General features: G+C 42.6%; 1 protein-coding gene across 1 annotated transcript in view; it reads left to right on the top strand.

Annotated features, from left to right (window-relative positions):
- Positions 1-17,437, top strand: part of LOC311127410 (E3 ubiquitin-protein ligase NEDD4-like) — a gene marked incomplete at its 5' end in the record, with an annotated part of 110,044 nt that overhangs the window by 52,586 nt on the left and 40,021 nt on the right. The window contains 2 exons of the mRNA XM_084159259.1: positions 7,763-7,963; positions 12,373-12,450. Coding sequence (XP_084015385.1) covers positions 7,763-7,963; positions 12,373-12,450 — 279 coding nt within the window. The remainder of the gene's footprint in view (positions 1-7,762; positions 7,964-12,372; positions 12,451-17,437) is intronic.

The raw sequence follows: 17,437 nt of genomic DNA, 5'->3' as shown, positions 1-17,437 counted from the left end.
TTTTCCTTGAAGATTGGATACAGAACTTTGCGCCTTTCTACAATCTCCCTCGGGAACTGATCATTCATGCCTATTTTCGTGCCAGCAAGTCTTTTCCCTAGGCTTTTCACCATAGCTTTATCCTTAAAAAAAGCAAATTTGGCAACGATTGGGCGCTCATATTTCTGTCCTCTTTTTCCGAAACGATGTACACGTTCGAGTTGGATTTTATCGACAGCCTCGAGTGGGATTTGTAGCGCTGTATGCAGGAAGTCCTTCATAATATTCTCTGTTATTTCTCCCTCCTTTTCCTGAATACCCGTAAGTACTAGATTTTCCCTCATCGATCTAGTTTGGATGTCTAGTAAGGCTTCTCTCAGAAGATTGTTCTCCTTTTTTAGTTCCCTAACGTCCGTTTCCATTTTAGAGACTGTCACTTTTAATTCTTTGGTTTCTTTCTCCATTACCAAAGCTTTTTCGTCACTCATTTGAAGACTCGCTTTCAACTCTTTTACGTCTTTACTGACCAATTCTAGTATGCCCAATTTGTCATTTATCGACTTCAACAGGTCGCTTTCCACACTTACCATACCCAGGTGGACTTTATTTAACTAATTATATGACTTCTGAAGGTAATTGGTTGCACCAGATCTCATTTAGGGGCTTCATAGCAAAGGGGGTGAATACATATGCATGCACCACTTTTCTGTTATTTATTTTTTAGAATGTTTTGAAACAAGTTATTTTTTTCATTTCACTTCACCAATTTGGTGAAATCCAAATAAAAATCCATTTAAATTACAGGTTGTAATGCAACAAAATAGGAATAATGCTAAGGGGGATGAATACTTTTGCAAGGCACTGTAAGCCCTCCCCCATCCACCCTTAGGCAAATCAGATCACGCCTCCATTCTGCTTCACCCCACTTATAGGCAGGTATATTTTGGTTATCACTATGGCAACAGCCTCCAGGAACAATAAAAAACGCAACATTTACATCTTATAGTTAAATGAGAAAATGAGGAAAAGGAATAAAACAACAATATGTACATAACAACTGCCAGGAAGCACCCGTGGTAAGGACTTTTCAACGTTGGTCTGAACAAGATTGGTTTTATCACACGGCTTGGTAAATGTTACGGGTTGCCTCTGAGAATAGTGTCGACGTATACACTAGAGCTGGGACGATAAACTGAAAATGACCGACACTGACATTTCTAACTCATACCGAAGCAATTTTGCGTATGTCGGTAATTTTAGGTGATTAGCCTACACAATGTTCCTGCATGCATTAAACAATAGCCTACAGAGCAACGCGACATATATGAATGCAAAACGTCATGGAAAAAAGCATTGTGCTACAAGACTACAGCAGCCAATCAGATCCGTGTTCTATCCCATGCTTCCCACACCTGTTGTTGGCAGTTCTCCCAAGTGATGTTGCGAGTAGCCTTGTTCATTAGTGAATGAAAATGAATGGAGACGATGAAGAAAATGCAGTCTTAGAAATCGAAGAACAATTACTGCCAAAGAAGGATACGGTGTCGTTATTATTATTTTTTGGGGGGGGGCTTATTTTGGTTTTAAACCTAGTGAGGTAACACAAGCAACTTATTCCACCATTTGAAACACAGGCATGTAATATAGCATGACGAATGCATGGTGAAGAAAAATGATGCAGAGGCCAACAAGCGTCATGGGCAACAATCCATTACGGAATCGTTTGCACACGCAACTCCCTATGCAACACACTCTCACCGATTGAATGAAATAACAGATACCAAAATCTACCACATCGCAAAAGACATGGCCCCAATTTCAACAGTTGAACAAAGTAGGTTCAAGTAGATGATTCACACTCTGGACAAGATATACAAAATCCCATCAAGAATATATTTCTCACAAACGGCATGTACGATAAATGTCAGTCCAAAATAGCAGCGGAGCTGAAACAGGTGCACTATTTTGCAACAACAACTGATATGTGGTCCAGCAGGACAATGGAGCCCTACATGTCATTAACACTGCACCACATCGATGCGGACTGGAAGCTGTGCAGCAGGTGCTTGCAGACTGCCTACTTTCCAGAGGAACGCACTGGGAAGATAATAGCCCAGGGGCTAAGGGACTCACTAGCAGCCTAGCATCAGCCAGAGGAAAAGCAGGTGTGCATCACAACGGACAGCTCGCCGTCTGAGCGAGTCTTCAGCACAAGCGGCAACATTGTTACATGCTGCAATTCATGGTTGAAACCAGACAACGGTCAATATGTTGGTTTTTCTGGCTAAAAACCTTGAGTAGGATGGGCCTGAAGGCCAGGTTGATGAAATTGTATTATTTTTCAGTTGTACTGTACTGTTTACAAATGTACTGACACTGAAAATGTGCTGACACTGAGATAAAGCGAAACTGAACAGAGCTTTTTATTGCTGATATTATTTATTAATTATGAACATATTTAGCCTATTTTTCAAGATATTTTTTCTTTTTGTTATGTAGCTAACTTTAGGGGTTGGGAAAATATTTTTTGTTTACAATGTTTTTGCAGGATTTTTACATAAGCCCTCTGGGTACTTTGCCCTTATTTCAGTTTAATGTGAGTTACACTTGGTAACTTTTCTGAATTAAGTTGAGTTGGGAAAATGTTTATCATGCCTTATTTTCCTTTGCAGCCTTTTGCTGGATCACCTGGTAACCAAATAACTTAGGCTAATATATTATGGCAATTTATTTGACATGGTGTAAAAAAGGCTCTAATGGAGAGGAACTGTGCACCTCCCAAAAATATAATTTATCATAATTTATCGAAATGTATCATTACTGCAAAACACTATATATACACTACCAGTCAAAAGTTTGGACACAGCTACTCATTCAAGGGTTTTTATTTATTTTTTACATTGTATAATAATAGTGAAGACATCAAAACTATGAAATAACACATATGGAATCATGTAGTAACCAAAAAAGTGTTAAAGAAATCAAAATATATTTTATATTTGAGATTCTTCAAATAGCAACACTTTGCCTTGATGACAGCTTTGCAGACTCTTGGCATTCTCTCAATCAGCTTCATGAGGTAGTCACCTGGAATGCATTTAAATTAACAGGTGTGCCTTCTTAAAAGTTAATTTGTGGAATTTCTTTCCTTCTTAATGCGTTTGAGCCAATCAGTTGTGTTGTGACAAGGTAGGGGGGTATACAGAAGATAGCCCTATTTGGTAAAAGACCAAGTCCATATTATGGCAAGAACAGCTCAAATAAGCAAAGACTCCTGAACAGCTAATCATGGCTACCCGGACTATTTGCACAACCCCCCACCCCACCCCATCCCCCTCTTTTACGCTGCTGCTACTCTGTTTATTATTTATGCATAGTCACTTTAACTCTACCCACATGTACATATTACCTCAATTACCTCGACTAGCCAGTGCCCCCGCACATTGACTCTGTAGCAGTACCCCCTTGTATATAGCCTCCATACTGTTATTTTATTTTACTGCTGCTCTTTAGTTATTTGCCTTAATTTTTTTACCTAACACTTTTTTTATTTTACTTTTTCGTTAAACAACTGCATTGTTGGTTAAGGGCTTGTAAGTAAGCATTTCACTGTAATGTCTACATCTGTTGTATTCGGTGCATGTGGCAAATAAAATGTGATTTGATTTGAGAAACGACAGTCTATCATTACTTTAAGACATGAAGGTCAGTCAATACGGAATATTTCAGTGGAATTCGCAAAAACCATCAAGCGCTATGATGAAACTGGCTCTCATGAGGACCGCCACAAGAATGGAAGACCCAGAGTTACCTCTGCTGCAGAGGATAAGTTCATTAAAGTTACCAGCCTCAGAAATTGCAGACCAAATAAATGCTTCACAGAGTTCAAGTCACAGACACATCTCAACATCAACTGTTCAGAGGGGACTGTGTGAAATCAGGTCTTCGTGGTCGAATTGCTGCAAAGAAACCACTACTAAAGGACACCAATAAGAAGAAGAGACCTTCTTGGGCCAAGAAACACGAGCAATGGACATTAGACCGGTGGAAATGTGTCCTTTGGTCTGGAGGCCAAATTTGAGATTTTTGGTTCCAACCGCTGTGTCTTTGTGAGACGCGGTGTGGGTGAACGGATGATCTCTGCATGTGTAGTTCCCACCGTAAAGCATGAAGGAGGAGGTGTTATGGTGTGGGGGTGCTTTGCTGGTGACACTGTCTGTGATTTATTTAGAATTCAAGGCACACTTAACCAGCATGGCTACCACAGCATTCTGTAGCGATACGCCATCCCATCTGGTTTGGGCTTAGTGGGACTATCATTAGTTTTTCAACAGAACAATGACCCAACACACCTCCAGGCTGTGAAAGGGCTATTTGACCAAGAAGGAGAGTGCTGGAGTGCTGCATCAGATGATCTAATTGACAGAGTGAAAAGAAGGAAGCCTGTACAGAATAAAAATATTCCAAAACATGCATCCTGTTTGCAATAAGGCACTAAAGTTAAACCGCAAAGAATGAGGCAAATAAATTATCTTTATGTCTTGAATACAAAGCGTTATGTTTGGGGCAAATCCAACACATCACTGAGTATCAGTCTTTATATTTTCAAGCATTGTGGTGGCTGCATCATGTTATGGGTATGCTTGTCATTGGCAAGTGCTAGGGAGTTTTTTTTTGTTGGATAAAAATAAACTAAATAGAGCTAAGCACAGGCAAAATCCTAGAGGAAAACTTAGTTCAGTCTGCCTTCCAACAGACACTGGGAGACAAATGTACCTTTCAGTAGGACAATAACTTCAGAGACTTACCCAGTAAGTCTCACAGCTGTAATAGCTGCCAAAGGTTATTCTAACATGTATTGACTCAGGGGTTTGAATACTTATGTAAATGAGAATTCAGTATTTCATTTTCAATACATTTGCAAAAATAAAAATAAACATGTTTTCACTTTGTCATCACGGGGTATTGTGTGTAGATAGGTGAGAAAAATGTATATTTAATCAATTTTGAATTCAGGCTGTAACAACAAAATGTGGAATAAGTCAATGGGTATGAATACTTTCTGAAGGCACTGTATATTTACAGTAATTTTGGACTCTGGCTTTTTTAGATATTTCTTAATTTCTTTCTTTTTTAACTTTTTGGATTATGTGTGTATTGTTTTGTATTGCTAGATATTACTGCCTGTTGGAGGTAGAAACACAAGCATTTTGCTGCACCTGCGATAACATCTGCAAATCTGTGTGCTCGACCAATAAACTTTGATTTGATTTGATGGCTCTGTGGCTTCACGGCTTGATATCTGTAGCAACAAGCTTTAGGCTGGTAGGGAATGGAGGAAAAGTGGAACAAAGCACACCCTGTTATCTCTTTCTGTCATAGCTTTTGTTAAGCCTAATAATGGTATTGAATATTTCTTTACACTGGAAAGCTCTACAGAATGAATGGCTTTTATGATGTTTCACTAAAGAAATTACCAATGCGGTTTTAGCTCTCAATATTCTCTCTGATCCAAGCTCTGTGAGGAACACCTCTTATTTCTGCAAGAAGTCAAAGGTTACGTGAGATTGTCTTTCTTCTGACTTCTGATTTCTGCCACCACTTGGTTAAGCATGGTTTACTCAAAGGCACTGTATTAAGTGTCGAGGAAGAGTATCAGAGCAGTCGATTTTTGGGTCAACCAGAAGGCGTGTCCAGTGACCTGGGGTCGGTCATTTTGAAATGTTGCATCATTGTGATGAAGTGAGGTTAGCAGCTGTTGGCCATATCAGGTAAACCTCACTCATCTGTGTGTGTGTGTGTGCGTTGAGTGTGCTGCGTGTGGTGGGGAAGTGTGCACGCTCTGTGCCAAGCCTTCTATTCATGGAGGCGTTGTTGTTTTGTTCTGAATTAGTTCACAATTTGTATGGTCTTGTGTGTTTTCTGCACACATAGCTTACTAGATATTGTATCAGATTTGGGTTTATAATTGGCCACTAAATACTAGCTTTGCTAGCTTTGTCATTAATAGTATTGTAAGACCGCAAGCTAACAGAAGGAATAGGACTGAGGAGGATCAGGTGGTTTATCGCTCTCTGGTCTCGTGTTTGTGCTCAACATTGTTTATTACAGTTATTAAGACTACAGTTAATGATGCTAAACAACATACTGTAGCCTCACATAACATCATGTAATAATGATGCTGCATCAGCTTAGAAACCATGTTAACGAAGTTGTTTGCTCAATTAGCAGTTAGCATGGTAATACAATGCATGTACAAAATGAAAAAAGTTGTTTTCAAATCAAATCAAATCAAATTTTATTGGTCACATGCGCCGAATACAACAGGTGCAGACATTACAGTGAAATGCTTACTTACAGCCCTTAACCAACAGTGCATTTATTTTTAACAAAAAAAGTACAAATAAAACAACAACAAAAAAAGTGTTGAGAAAAAAAAGAGCAGAAGTAAAATAAAGTGACAGTAGGGAGGCTATATATACAGGGGGGTACCGTTGCAGAGTCAATGTGCGGGGGCACCGGCTAGTTGAGGTAGTTGAGGTAATATGTACATGTGGGTAGAGTTAAAGTGACTATGCATAAATAATTAACAGAGTAGCAGCAGCGTAAAAAGGATGGGGTGGGGGGGCAGTGCAAATAGTCCGGGTAGCCATGATTAGCTGTTCAGGAGTCTTATGGCTTGGGGGTAGAAGCTGTTGAGAAGTCTTTTGGACCTAGACTTGGCACTCCGGTACCGCTTGCCGTGCGGTAGCAGAGAGAACAGTCTATGACTAGGGTGGCTGGAGTCTTTGACAATTTTGAGGGCCTTCCTCTGACACCGCCTGGTATAGAGGTCCTGGATGGCAGGAAGCTTGGCCCCAGTGATGTACTGGGTTGTACGCACTACCCTCTGTAGTGCCTTGAGGTCGGAGGCCAAGCAGTTGCCATACCAGGCGGTGATGCAACCAGTCAGGATGCTCTCGATGGTGCAGCTGTAGAATTTTTTGAGGATCTGAGGACCCATGCCAAATCTTTTCAGTCTCCTGAGGGGGAATAGGCTTTGTCGTGCCCTCTTCACGACTGTCTTGGTGTGTTTGGACCATGATAGTTCGTTGGTGATGTGGACACCAAGGAACTTGAAGCTCTCAACCTGTTCCACTACAGCCCCGTCGATGAGAATGGGGGCGTGCTCAGTCCTCTTTTTTTTCCTGTAGTCCACAATCATCTCCTTTGTCTTGGTCACGTTGAGGGAGAGGTTGTTGTCCTGGCACCACACGGCCAGGTCTCTGACCTCCTCCCTATAGGCTGTCTTTTAATGTCAGTGGTGCAGATCTCTGTGTCTAGAGAGCTAAACTGGGAAGATAGTTAATTAAAGCATAGAAGGAAGAGGAGGGAGGTGAGGAGGTGTTTTTCTCACGACTGGGAGAGAGTAGATTGAGGGGAAATCATCAACTTGTCAAAGTGGTAATTAAATATTTCATAAGAGATAAGAGAATAATTAAGACAATATTTTCCCTCATATTAAAAGTCAGATATCATCAAGGAACAGAAAGATTGTGTTTTAAAGAGTAATTTAGGAACTGGCCTAATTAAGTTGAACATAGTTGCTTCGAAAGTGATTAGGAAGTTGATAAGACGGTATAGATTTGCTGTAGATATCAGAATCAGAAAACTATTGCCGTGCAACAAATGTTTGCTGCTTGCTAGGAATTTCCCTGGTGTATGCACACAGGCAGTAAAAACATCAATATAAGTCCACACTTGACTGACTTCTTGTTTTCGATTGGTGTCTGTCCTATTCCAGGGGGTGGCCAACAACATAGCGGTGCGTGTGGCGGTGAAGGAGACCCTCTCCAACCCCCAGTCTCCCCAGCCCTCCCCCTATAGCTCCCCCAAGTCAGGACACAAGCCCCAGCAGAGCTTCCTGCCCCCGGGGTGGGAGATGAGGATAGCACCCAACGGACGACCCTTCTTCATAGACCACAACGGCAGGCTCACTACATGGGTGTGTTGATACTGATACTACTACTACTACTACTACTACTACTACTACTACTACTACTACTACTACTACTACTACTACTACTACTACTACTACTACTAATACTAATACTACTAATAATACTACTACTAATAATAATAATAATACTAGGCCTACTACCACTAGGCCTACTGCTATTGTACAGTATCAGCCAGTCCTAATTCCCTCCCTTCCCATGACCTAACCCTTTAATTTAATTGCTGGTCTTGAAGGTGTTAGCAATATGGTGGACACTCCACCAGAACAACCACTACACTGCTTATACCTATCTGGACCCTTCAGATCTGCAAACATCGACGGGTTAGGGCCAAGGGGGAAGGACTTGGGAGCAGTTTTGGACCACCTGAGTGAGCTGCCAGTCCTGGACAGTGCCATGTGCTGTTCGTCTGCTGTCTGACGTGCAACAATTATGTTTTTTTATGTTCTTATGACTGTTTGTACTTTAAATTATTTGATCGACCTGCCTAGGGACTACAGATAAAAGTTAGCTGGCTGGCTAAATCTGGCACATTTACAATAATGTTGATCAATGTGAATTGGTGATGGTGATGTTTTTCCAAGTTAGCCAAAAATAAATGCTCTCAATTCAATTCAATTTTCAATTTAAGGGCTTTATTGGCATGGGAAACGTGTGTTAACATTGCCAAAGCAAGTGAAGTAGATAGTAAACAAAAGTGAAATAAACAATAAATATTAATAGTAAACATTACACTCAGAAGTTTCAAAAGAATAAAGACATTTCAAATGTCATATTATGTATATATACAGTGTTGTAACAATGTGCAAATAGTTAAAGTACAAATGGGAAAATAAATAAATATGGGTTGTATTTACAATGGTGTTTCTTCTTCACTGGTTGCCCTTTTCTTGTGGCAACAGGTCACAAATCTTGCAGCTGTGATGGCACACTGTGGTTTTTCACCCAGTAGATAAGGGAGTTTATCAAAATTGGGTTTGTTTTCGAATTCTTTGTGGATCGCTGTAATCTGAGGGAAATATGTGTCTCTAATATGGTCATACATTTGGCAGGAGGTTAGGAAGTGCAGCTCAGTTTCCACCTCATTTTGTGGGCAGTGTGCACATAGCCTGTCTTCTCTTGAGAGCCAGGTCTGCCTACGGCGGCCTTTCTCAATAGCAAGGCTATGCTCACTGAGTCTGTACATAGTCAAAGCTTTCCTTAAGTTTGGGTCAGTCACAGTGGTCAAGTATTCTGCCACTGTGTACTCTCTGTTTAGGGCCAAATAGCATTCTAGTTTGCTCTGTTTTTTTGTTTGTTCTTTCCAATGTGTCAAGTAATTCTCTTTTTGTTTTCTCATGATTTGGTTGGGTCTAGTTGTGTTGTTGTTGTTGTCCTGGGGCTGTGGGGGGTCTGTTTGTGTTTGTGAACAGAGCCCCAGGACAAGCTTACTTAGGGGACTCTTCTCCAAGTTCATCTCTCTGTAGGTGATGGCTTTGTTATGGAAGGTTTGGGAATCGCTTCCTTTTAAGTGGTTATAGAATTTAACAGCTCTTTTCTGGATTTTGATAATTAGCGGGTATTGGCCTAATTCTGCTCTGCATGCATTATTTGGTGTTTTACGTTGTACACGGAGGATGTTTTTGCAGAATTCTGCATGCAGAGTCTCAATTTGGTGTTTGTCCCATTTTGTGAATTCTTGGTTGGTGAGCGGACCCCAGACCTCAGAACCATAAAGGGCAATGGGTTCTATAACTGATTCAAGTATTTTTAGCCAGATCCTAATTGGTATGTCAAATTTTATGTTCCTTTTGATGGCATAGAAGGCCCTTCTTGCCTTGTCTCTCAGATCGTTCACAGCTTTGTGGAAGTTACCTGTGGCGCTGATGTTTAGGCCGAGGTGTGCTCTAGGGCAACGGTGTCTAGATGGAATTTGTATTTGTGGTCCTGGCAACTGGACCTTTTTTGGAACACCATTATTTTTGTCTTACTGAGATTTACTGTCAGGGCCCAGGTCTGACAGAATCTGTGCAGAAGATCTAGGTGCTGCTGTAGGCCCTCCTTGGTTGGTGACAGAAGCACCAGATCGTCAGCAAACAGAAGACATTTGACTTCAGATTCTAGTAGGGTGAGGCCGGGTGCTGCAGACTGTTCTAGTGCCCTCGCCAATTCGTTGATATATATGTTGAAGAGGGTGGGGCTTAAACTGCATCCCTGTCTCACCCCACGGCCCTGTGGAAAGAAATGTGTGTGTTTTTTGCCAATTTTAACCGCACACTTGTTGTTTGTGTACATGGATTTTATAATGTCGTATGTTTTTCCCCCAACCCCACTTTCCATCAATTTGTATAGCAGACCCTCATGCCAAATTGAGTCAAAAGCTTTTTTGAAATCAACAAAGCATGAGAAGACTTTGCCTTTGTTTTGGTTTGTTTGTTTGTCAATTAGGGTGTGCAGGGTGAATACGTGGTCTGTCGTACGGTAATTTGGTAAAAAGCCAATTTGACATTTGCTCAGTACATTGTTTTCACTGAGGAAATGAACTAGTCTGCTGTTAATGATAATGCAGAGGATTTTCCCAAGGTTGCTGTTGACGCATATCCCACGGTAGTTATTGGGGTCAAATTTGTCTCCACTTTTGTGGATTGGGGTGATCAGTCCTTGGTTCCAGATGTTGGGGAAGATGCCAGAGCTAAGGATGATGTTAAAGAGTTTAAGTATAGCTAATTGAAATTTGTGGTCTGTATATTTTATCATTTCATTGAGGATACCATCAACACCACAGGACTTTTTGGGTTGGAGGGTTTGTATTTTATCCTGCAGTTCATTCAATGTAATTGGAGAATCCAGTGGGTTCTGGTAGTCTTTAATAGTTGATTCTAAGATTTGCATTTGATCATGTATATATTTTTTCTGTTTGTTCTCTGTTATAGGGCCAAAAAGATTGGAGAAGTGGTTTACCCATACATCTCCGTTTTGGATAGATAGCTCTTCGTGTTGTTGTTTGTTTAGTGTTTTCCAATTTTCCCAGAAGTGGTTAGAGTCTATGGATTCTTCAATTACATTGAGCTGATTTCTGACATGCTGTTCCTTCTTTTTCCGTAGTGTATTTCTGTATTGTTTTAGTGATTCACCATAGTGAAGGCGTAGGCTCAGGTTTTCTGGGTCTCTATGTTTTTGGTTGGATAGGTTTCTCAATTTCTTTCTTAGGTTTTTGCATTCTTCATCAAACCATTTATCACTGTTATTACTTTTCTTTGGTTTTCTGTTAGAGATTTTTAGATTTGATAGGGAAGCTGAGAGGTCAAATATACTGTTTAGGTTTTCTACTGCCAAGTTTACACCTTCACTATTACAGTGGAACGTTTTGTCCAGGAAGTTGTCTAGAATGGATTGAATTTGTTGTTTCCTAATTGTTTTTTGGTAGGTTTCAACACTACTTTCCTTCCATCTATAGCATTTCTTAATATTATTCAGTTCCTTTGGCTTTGATGCCTCATGATTGAGTATTGCTCTGTTCAAGTAGACTGTGATTTTGCTGTGGTCTGATAGGGGTGTCAGTGGGCTGACTGTGAACGCTCTGAGAGACTCTGGGTTGAGGTCAGTGATAAAGTAGTCTACAGTACTACTGCCAAGAGATGAGCTATAGGTGTACCTACCATAGGAGTCCCCTCGAAGCCTACCATTGACTATGTACATACCCAGTGTGCGACAGAGCTGCAGGAGTCGTGACCCATTTTTGTTGGTTATGTTGTCGTAGTTGTGCCTAGGGGGGCATATGGGGGAGGGAATGCTGTCACCTCCAGGTAGGTGTTTGTCCCCCTGTGTGCTGAGGGTGTCAGGTTCTTGTCCAGTTCTGGCATTTAGGTCGCCACAGACTAGTACATGTCCCTGGGTCTGGAAATTATTGATTTCCCCCTCCAGGATGGAGAAACTGTCTTCATTAAAGTATGGGGATTCTAGTGGGGGGATTCTAGTGGGGGGATATCAATAATTTTGCTCTCACTGTGCAGACTAATTTAACTTAATGAATTAAAATCCATCATTGCAATATTATCAATTAGTTGACTGTGTGTTTTTTTAAAACAGTGTCTTCTCAGAGGGTCCGATGCTGATCCCTGGTGTCCAAAATTAGTATAAAAAATTACTCACTCAATCTCATTTCGTCAGCCATTCAATTGTAATGGGGAGATGGTATTGAATGCAGTTTCTTTCAAACAAAGTGGGGAAAATAGATTTTTCAGTCTTACTCTAAGATTGTGTGGTTAGTCTTGCTGAAATTAATACCCCCTTCCCTGTCAAATCAAGGAGGAGAATTTGATTATTTTAATTCAAATGTTCTGATGTTTATATGACTATTTTTCTCTCCAAATCTCTCTCTCTCTCATTCCTCTCTTTCTCTTCCTCCCTCCATCAGGAGGACCCGAGGTTGAAGTACCCAGTTCACATGAGGACCAAGGCCTCTCTGGACCCTGGTGACCTGGGGCCTCTTCCTGTAAGTACAACAGTTTATAACCCTTTTTTAAATCCTTCATAACCCCTTGATACGCTATTCATACCCCTTTTATCTCCTGAAGGACCAAGCACTCTTCAGCTCAACTTTCCTCTGGAAAATTTTTTTTTGAAAAAATTAATCAACATTAAACAACCACATATGTGACTAGTTTCAGGAAATGTCGCGCGTCACTACTTCACAGGAGTAAACCTTTTTTTTTTTATCAAAATGCGTTGTTTGGCAGAAATGCCTTCTGGAACATGTGAACTTTCATGTGCCTTAATAACAAACTTGTATGCCATCTGTAAATACGAATAAAAAAATTAAATTACGAGCCTAGTTGGTTTAGCCACGGAAAAATACAGCAACCTTCCCGCTAGCCATGATTGGCTGAGATAATGAGTGGGCTGGACATGCCGAGAGATGAATTCGGATTGGTCTGCCATGTAGTACGCTTCTGTCTATAACATGAGCTGGTCAGTATGTGTAGGTAATCCTTTCTAACGTGGCTTTTATGAAAGATATCACGTAGTAGAATTGCATAAGTGTTGCTCTCCACTTTCTGGAGGACCGAGTTTTGAAATGAGTGGAATTAGACTATGATAGCTAAGGAGATGGAGAGAATTCTGGCGTTTGATTGAAAATATGCAGACGGAGTCGAAAAGAGAACACACAGAAGGCTGTTGTAAAACACCTGTCTCCGGATTACATCTTCAAACTAAGGGCAACCATGGCATCCGTGACAGAGAGGGAGAAGCGTCCATCCATGTATATGGGTAAGAGTCTAGCTAGCTACATTTTCAGATATTACACGTTTCAAATTTTGTCAGAAAGTCATTTTCATTTCAAGTTAAAGTGTACTGCTAGCTAGCTAGCATACACATTACGTGTATGATCTGTGTAGTAATATTATTTGTATCTCAGAGCCATTTGCATTGCTAGTTATAGCCTAATGTTAGCTAGCTAACATTGAACCTGGTTGGTTAGCTACCATGCAGGGTAGGAACGTTATGAGTTGGGATTATGGTTCATTGTTTAGCTAGATAGCTACATGTCTAAACAAAAGACTCCACTATTTCAATAGAATGTTTATGATGTCACTGCGACAACTGTTGATAGATGTAGCTGGTAAATTCTCTGGCTATCTACTCCGATTTCAGAGTACTCTCGTCTGAGTGCAGAATAACTGACGAATTTACGAACACTCAACACCTGTTGAATATAGCCGGTGTCAGTAAACGTTGGAAAAAAAACGTAATTAAATTGTTGCAAGCAGCACAGTTCCTGTCACCAACGCTCTGGATAACATAAAAACAGCCTAACCAGCTCTGCTAGGGCGAGTAAAATGGTCAGAGTGAGGTGTTCTCTCATTTGTGGCTGGAAGTAGCTAGCCAACATTAGCCAGTTAGCTTGGGTGCTTGACTGCTGTTGTTAGGTCAGAACGCTCGGATCAACCCTACTCCTCTGCCAGAGCGTCCAGTGTGCGCACTGAACGCTCCGAGAGCGAAATGCTCGAAATGCACACTCTTGAGTTTACAAGCGCCCAGAGCACACTCTGGCACTCCAGATTAAATTACGAACACACCCGTAGTATAAACCAGCCTTTAGCCTCACATGTGAATCCTTAAAGAGATGGGTGGGGCTAAAGCTTAAGAGGGTGTGAACGATGCTGAATGGGTGTAGACAAAGAAGAGCTCTCCAGTAGGTACCAAAACATTCAAGGGCCATTTTCTCAAAAGTGAGGTTACAAGTTTATCAACTTTCAAAGCAGAATTACTTTCCTATTGTTCCTCAACTGTGGTGTATGATATACAATTTTCTAGCTCTGAGTCTCTACTTTTATCCATGTAAAAAAACACCATTTCAAATTTTGCTACATAAGACCGACTCGATTCGGTCGGTCACATATCACCCTCACATCACAATTCAAAATATGCAGCATTAAGTGTTGTTGCTTAAATAAAATATCCATTATAAGATTTATACATGCTGACATATTGCCTGGTCCTTTTGAGGTTGTTATAGTAGAACTGCTTGAGTCATGGCCTGGCAAAGCTTTTTACCTTTTGATTTGGAGTGTGGGGATGAAGCAAGCCAGGCGGGCACAGTGCGAGATGAGAGTACAGCACTGCTGAATTCTAAATAGAACCCTAGCCCCCAGGCACTCCTTTAGATCTGAAAGGACTGGATAGGTATAAGCAATTGTCACAATTTGACAAACTCACACTTCGAGGAGGATGCACACACTTTACATGTAGCTACACCCTTTATTCTTCTAAATGAAAGGAGGCTTCCTGGCACTAGTGGTGTTTTTGTTTTCTCTCTGTTCTCTCCATGGCATCGGGGGATGTCTTATATGCGACACACTGCCACGCCTGTTTTACTGTCAGACCCTACTAAACCTACCAGAGGAGGTTGGTGCTGAATGCTACCGTACAGCGCAGCCTCCCTCTGCCTGCCTTGTCTTACTGTGACTGCCTGCCCTCTGCCCTGTCCTGCAGACTGCACTCACCATCTCTCTCTCATAGCTGGCATTGTTGGACGATTGTGCTGTCGCACCCACACCCCATTGCTCCTCTCTCTGTGCTCATCCCCCCCATCACCCTCATCACCGTGTCTGGGAGGGTAGTGAAGAGAGTACTAGTCCTCAGGGAGGTAGGAGCACTCTTTCCCTGTGTGTAGGAGGGAGAGAGGGGAGGACATAGGGACAGCCAGAGCGACACCCAGATGGTGACACTCATCTCTGCGTGCCTGGCAGATATCTCAGGTTGGATGTCGGCCCACCACCATAAGATCAACCTCGACAAGACAGAGCTGTCGGAGAGGATGACCAATGGTGCTATTTTGTTAGTTTTTTTAGCTGTTTTTAAGTTTTCTTGTACATAATGTTTCCACCATGACCGAAAAGAGCTTCTGGACATCAGAACAGCGATTACTCACCCCTAACCCGGACGAGGATTTTATCTTTAATGAGTCGGACGCGAAGGATATACTGCTTCCCCACACCAGGCCCAAATCCCCGTCGTTCGTATGAAGAGGAGACACCGTTACAGAGATCGAAGAGCCGAATGCCTTGCGAGATTGCGTTGGCGAATGGATAATCCCCTTTTACCTTCCATTCTACTGTCGAACGTGCAATCACTGGAGATAAACTGGATGAGCTCCGTTCGAGACTATCCTATCAATGGGACATAAAAACGGTAATATCCTATGTTTCACCGAGTTGTGGCTGAACAAGGACCTGGATAATGTACAGTTAGCTGGGTTTTTTGTGTATCGGCAAGACAGAACAGCAGCCTCCGATAAGATCAGGGGTGGTGGTGTGTGTCTCTTTGTCAACAACAGCTGGTGCGCAATCTCTAATATTAAGGAAGTCTTAAGGTTTTGCTTGCTTGAGTTAGAGTACCTCATGATAGGGGGCGCTAGTGAGCAAGCCATGGAGTAGGTCACGTTTTCCCAATCTCCTGCTGAAATTGCATTTATTTAATACTGTCTTTGCGCTTTGACCCAAAAAGAACTAGGAAACGCAGCCATTGAATGACATGCTTTACTTTGTTCAACTTTTATTTTTGTTTTAATGCATAAATGGTGCATAACCTGCAAAAGTTTAAGTTCAGCGGAGTCACTGACAAAAGAGAAAACACTAGGCCCAAGACAAGGAGCTTGAGTTCTTCAACAAGTGGGAGCAGCTGTCACGGTTCAGACAGACGACCAGAGGACCACAATTGCGTCACACCAGAAAGTTTATTAAAACTTAAGGGAAAAGGGAAGTAGGGAGTGAAGGAAGGCTCCAGGGGTAACAGGGATCCCGTCCAATGTGCTGGGTCTGTGCCCCCCCCAGTGGCAGCGATGCGTCCTATGAAGCCGGTGGTGGGTGGTCCAGAAGTCCTGGGGGGGGGAGACACAGACACAACAGGGCGGAATGAAACAAGGCAGCAGTACAGTTCAAGGGAAATCCAAAATACGTAGTAGCAAGGCAGAAGGCTGGTCAGAGTTACCGGGATTGAAGAGTAGTCAGGAGTCGTTATGGCAGAAGCAGGTCTGGATCTCCTGGGGCAGAAGAGTATCCAAAAATCAGGCAGGTCCGGGGTCACAAAACCAGGGTGAGTCAGAAGCGCGAGCAAACAGGTTCCGGGTGTGAGCTTTGCAGACGATCTGACACCGGAGAGCTGAAAGACAGGGCCTTAAATACTGGGAGAGGTAGTGGGTAATGCAGCGCAGCTGGCAGAGTAATTAGAGCAGAGCAGAGCAGGGACAGGTGGAGCTAGTTAGGCTGAGTAGAGAGAGTGGTGAGCAGAGTGGAAGAAAATTAAGGTGGTAACCCGGTGGAGTGAGAGGCTCATGACAGAACCCCCCCCCCCAAGGGACGGCCCCAGAAGTCCCAAGAGCAACACCACGCCGGGCGGGAGGAGGGGAGCCGGAGGAGGGCTAGAACTCCTCCGAACGGTCCGAGTGAACGTCCTCATCCTCGGAGGAAGCCGGAGGGCCGTGGTCGGGAGATGGGACAGGTCCCGAGACAGGATCAGGCACAGGACAGGAAGCCGAGCGGGCAGGACGGTTAGGGACCCCTCTGGGGCGGCCCCTACGGATTGCAGGTTGATCAGGATGCCGTTGGTGGAAAGCGGTGATGAGAGTCCTATCCACAATCCGACTAGCTGGCACCCAGGTCCTTTCCTCAGGTCCATAGCCCTCCCAGTCAATGAGGTACTGGAGACCCCTACCCCTCCGTCTGGACCGAAGCAGGCGGCGGACGGTGTAAACCAGACCACCATCGACGAGCCTTGGAGGAGGAGGACAAGGCGCAGCAGGGACCAGCGGACTCTCATGGATGGGCTTAATCTTAGACACATGGAAAGTGGGGTGCACCCTCAGGGAATTAGGCAGTTGGAGCCGGACAGCAGTTGGGCTAATCACTCTTATGATAGGGAATGGGCCAATGAACCGAGGTGCCAGCTTCTGCGACTCCACCCTGAGTGGCAGGTTCTTC

This window comes from Coregonus lavaretus (genome assembly GCF_964263955.1).
Source record: "Coregonus lavaretus genome assembly, chromosome: 4".
Classification (NCBI taxonomy): Eukaryota; Metazoa; Chordata; class Actinopteri; order Salmoniformes; family Salmonidae; genus Coregonus; species Coregonus lavaretus.
The sequence above is the reverse complement of the archived record's forward strand: the minus strand, read 5'-3'. Positions and strand labels throughout refer to the sequence as shown.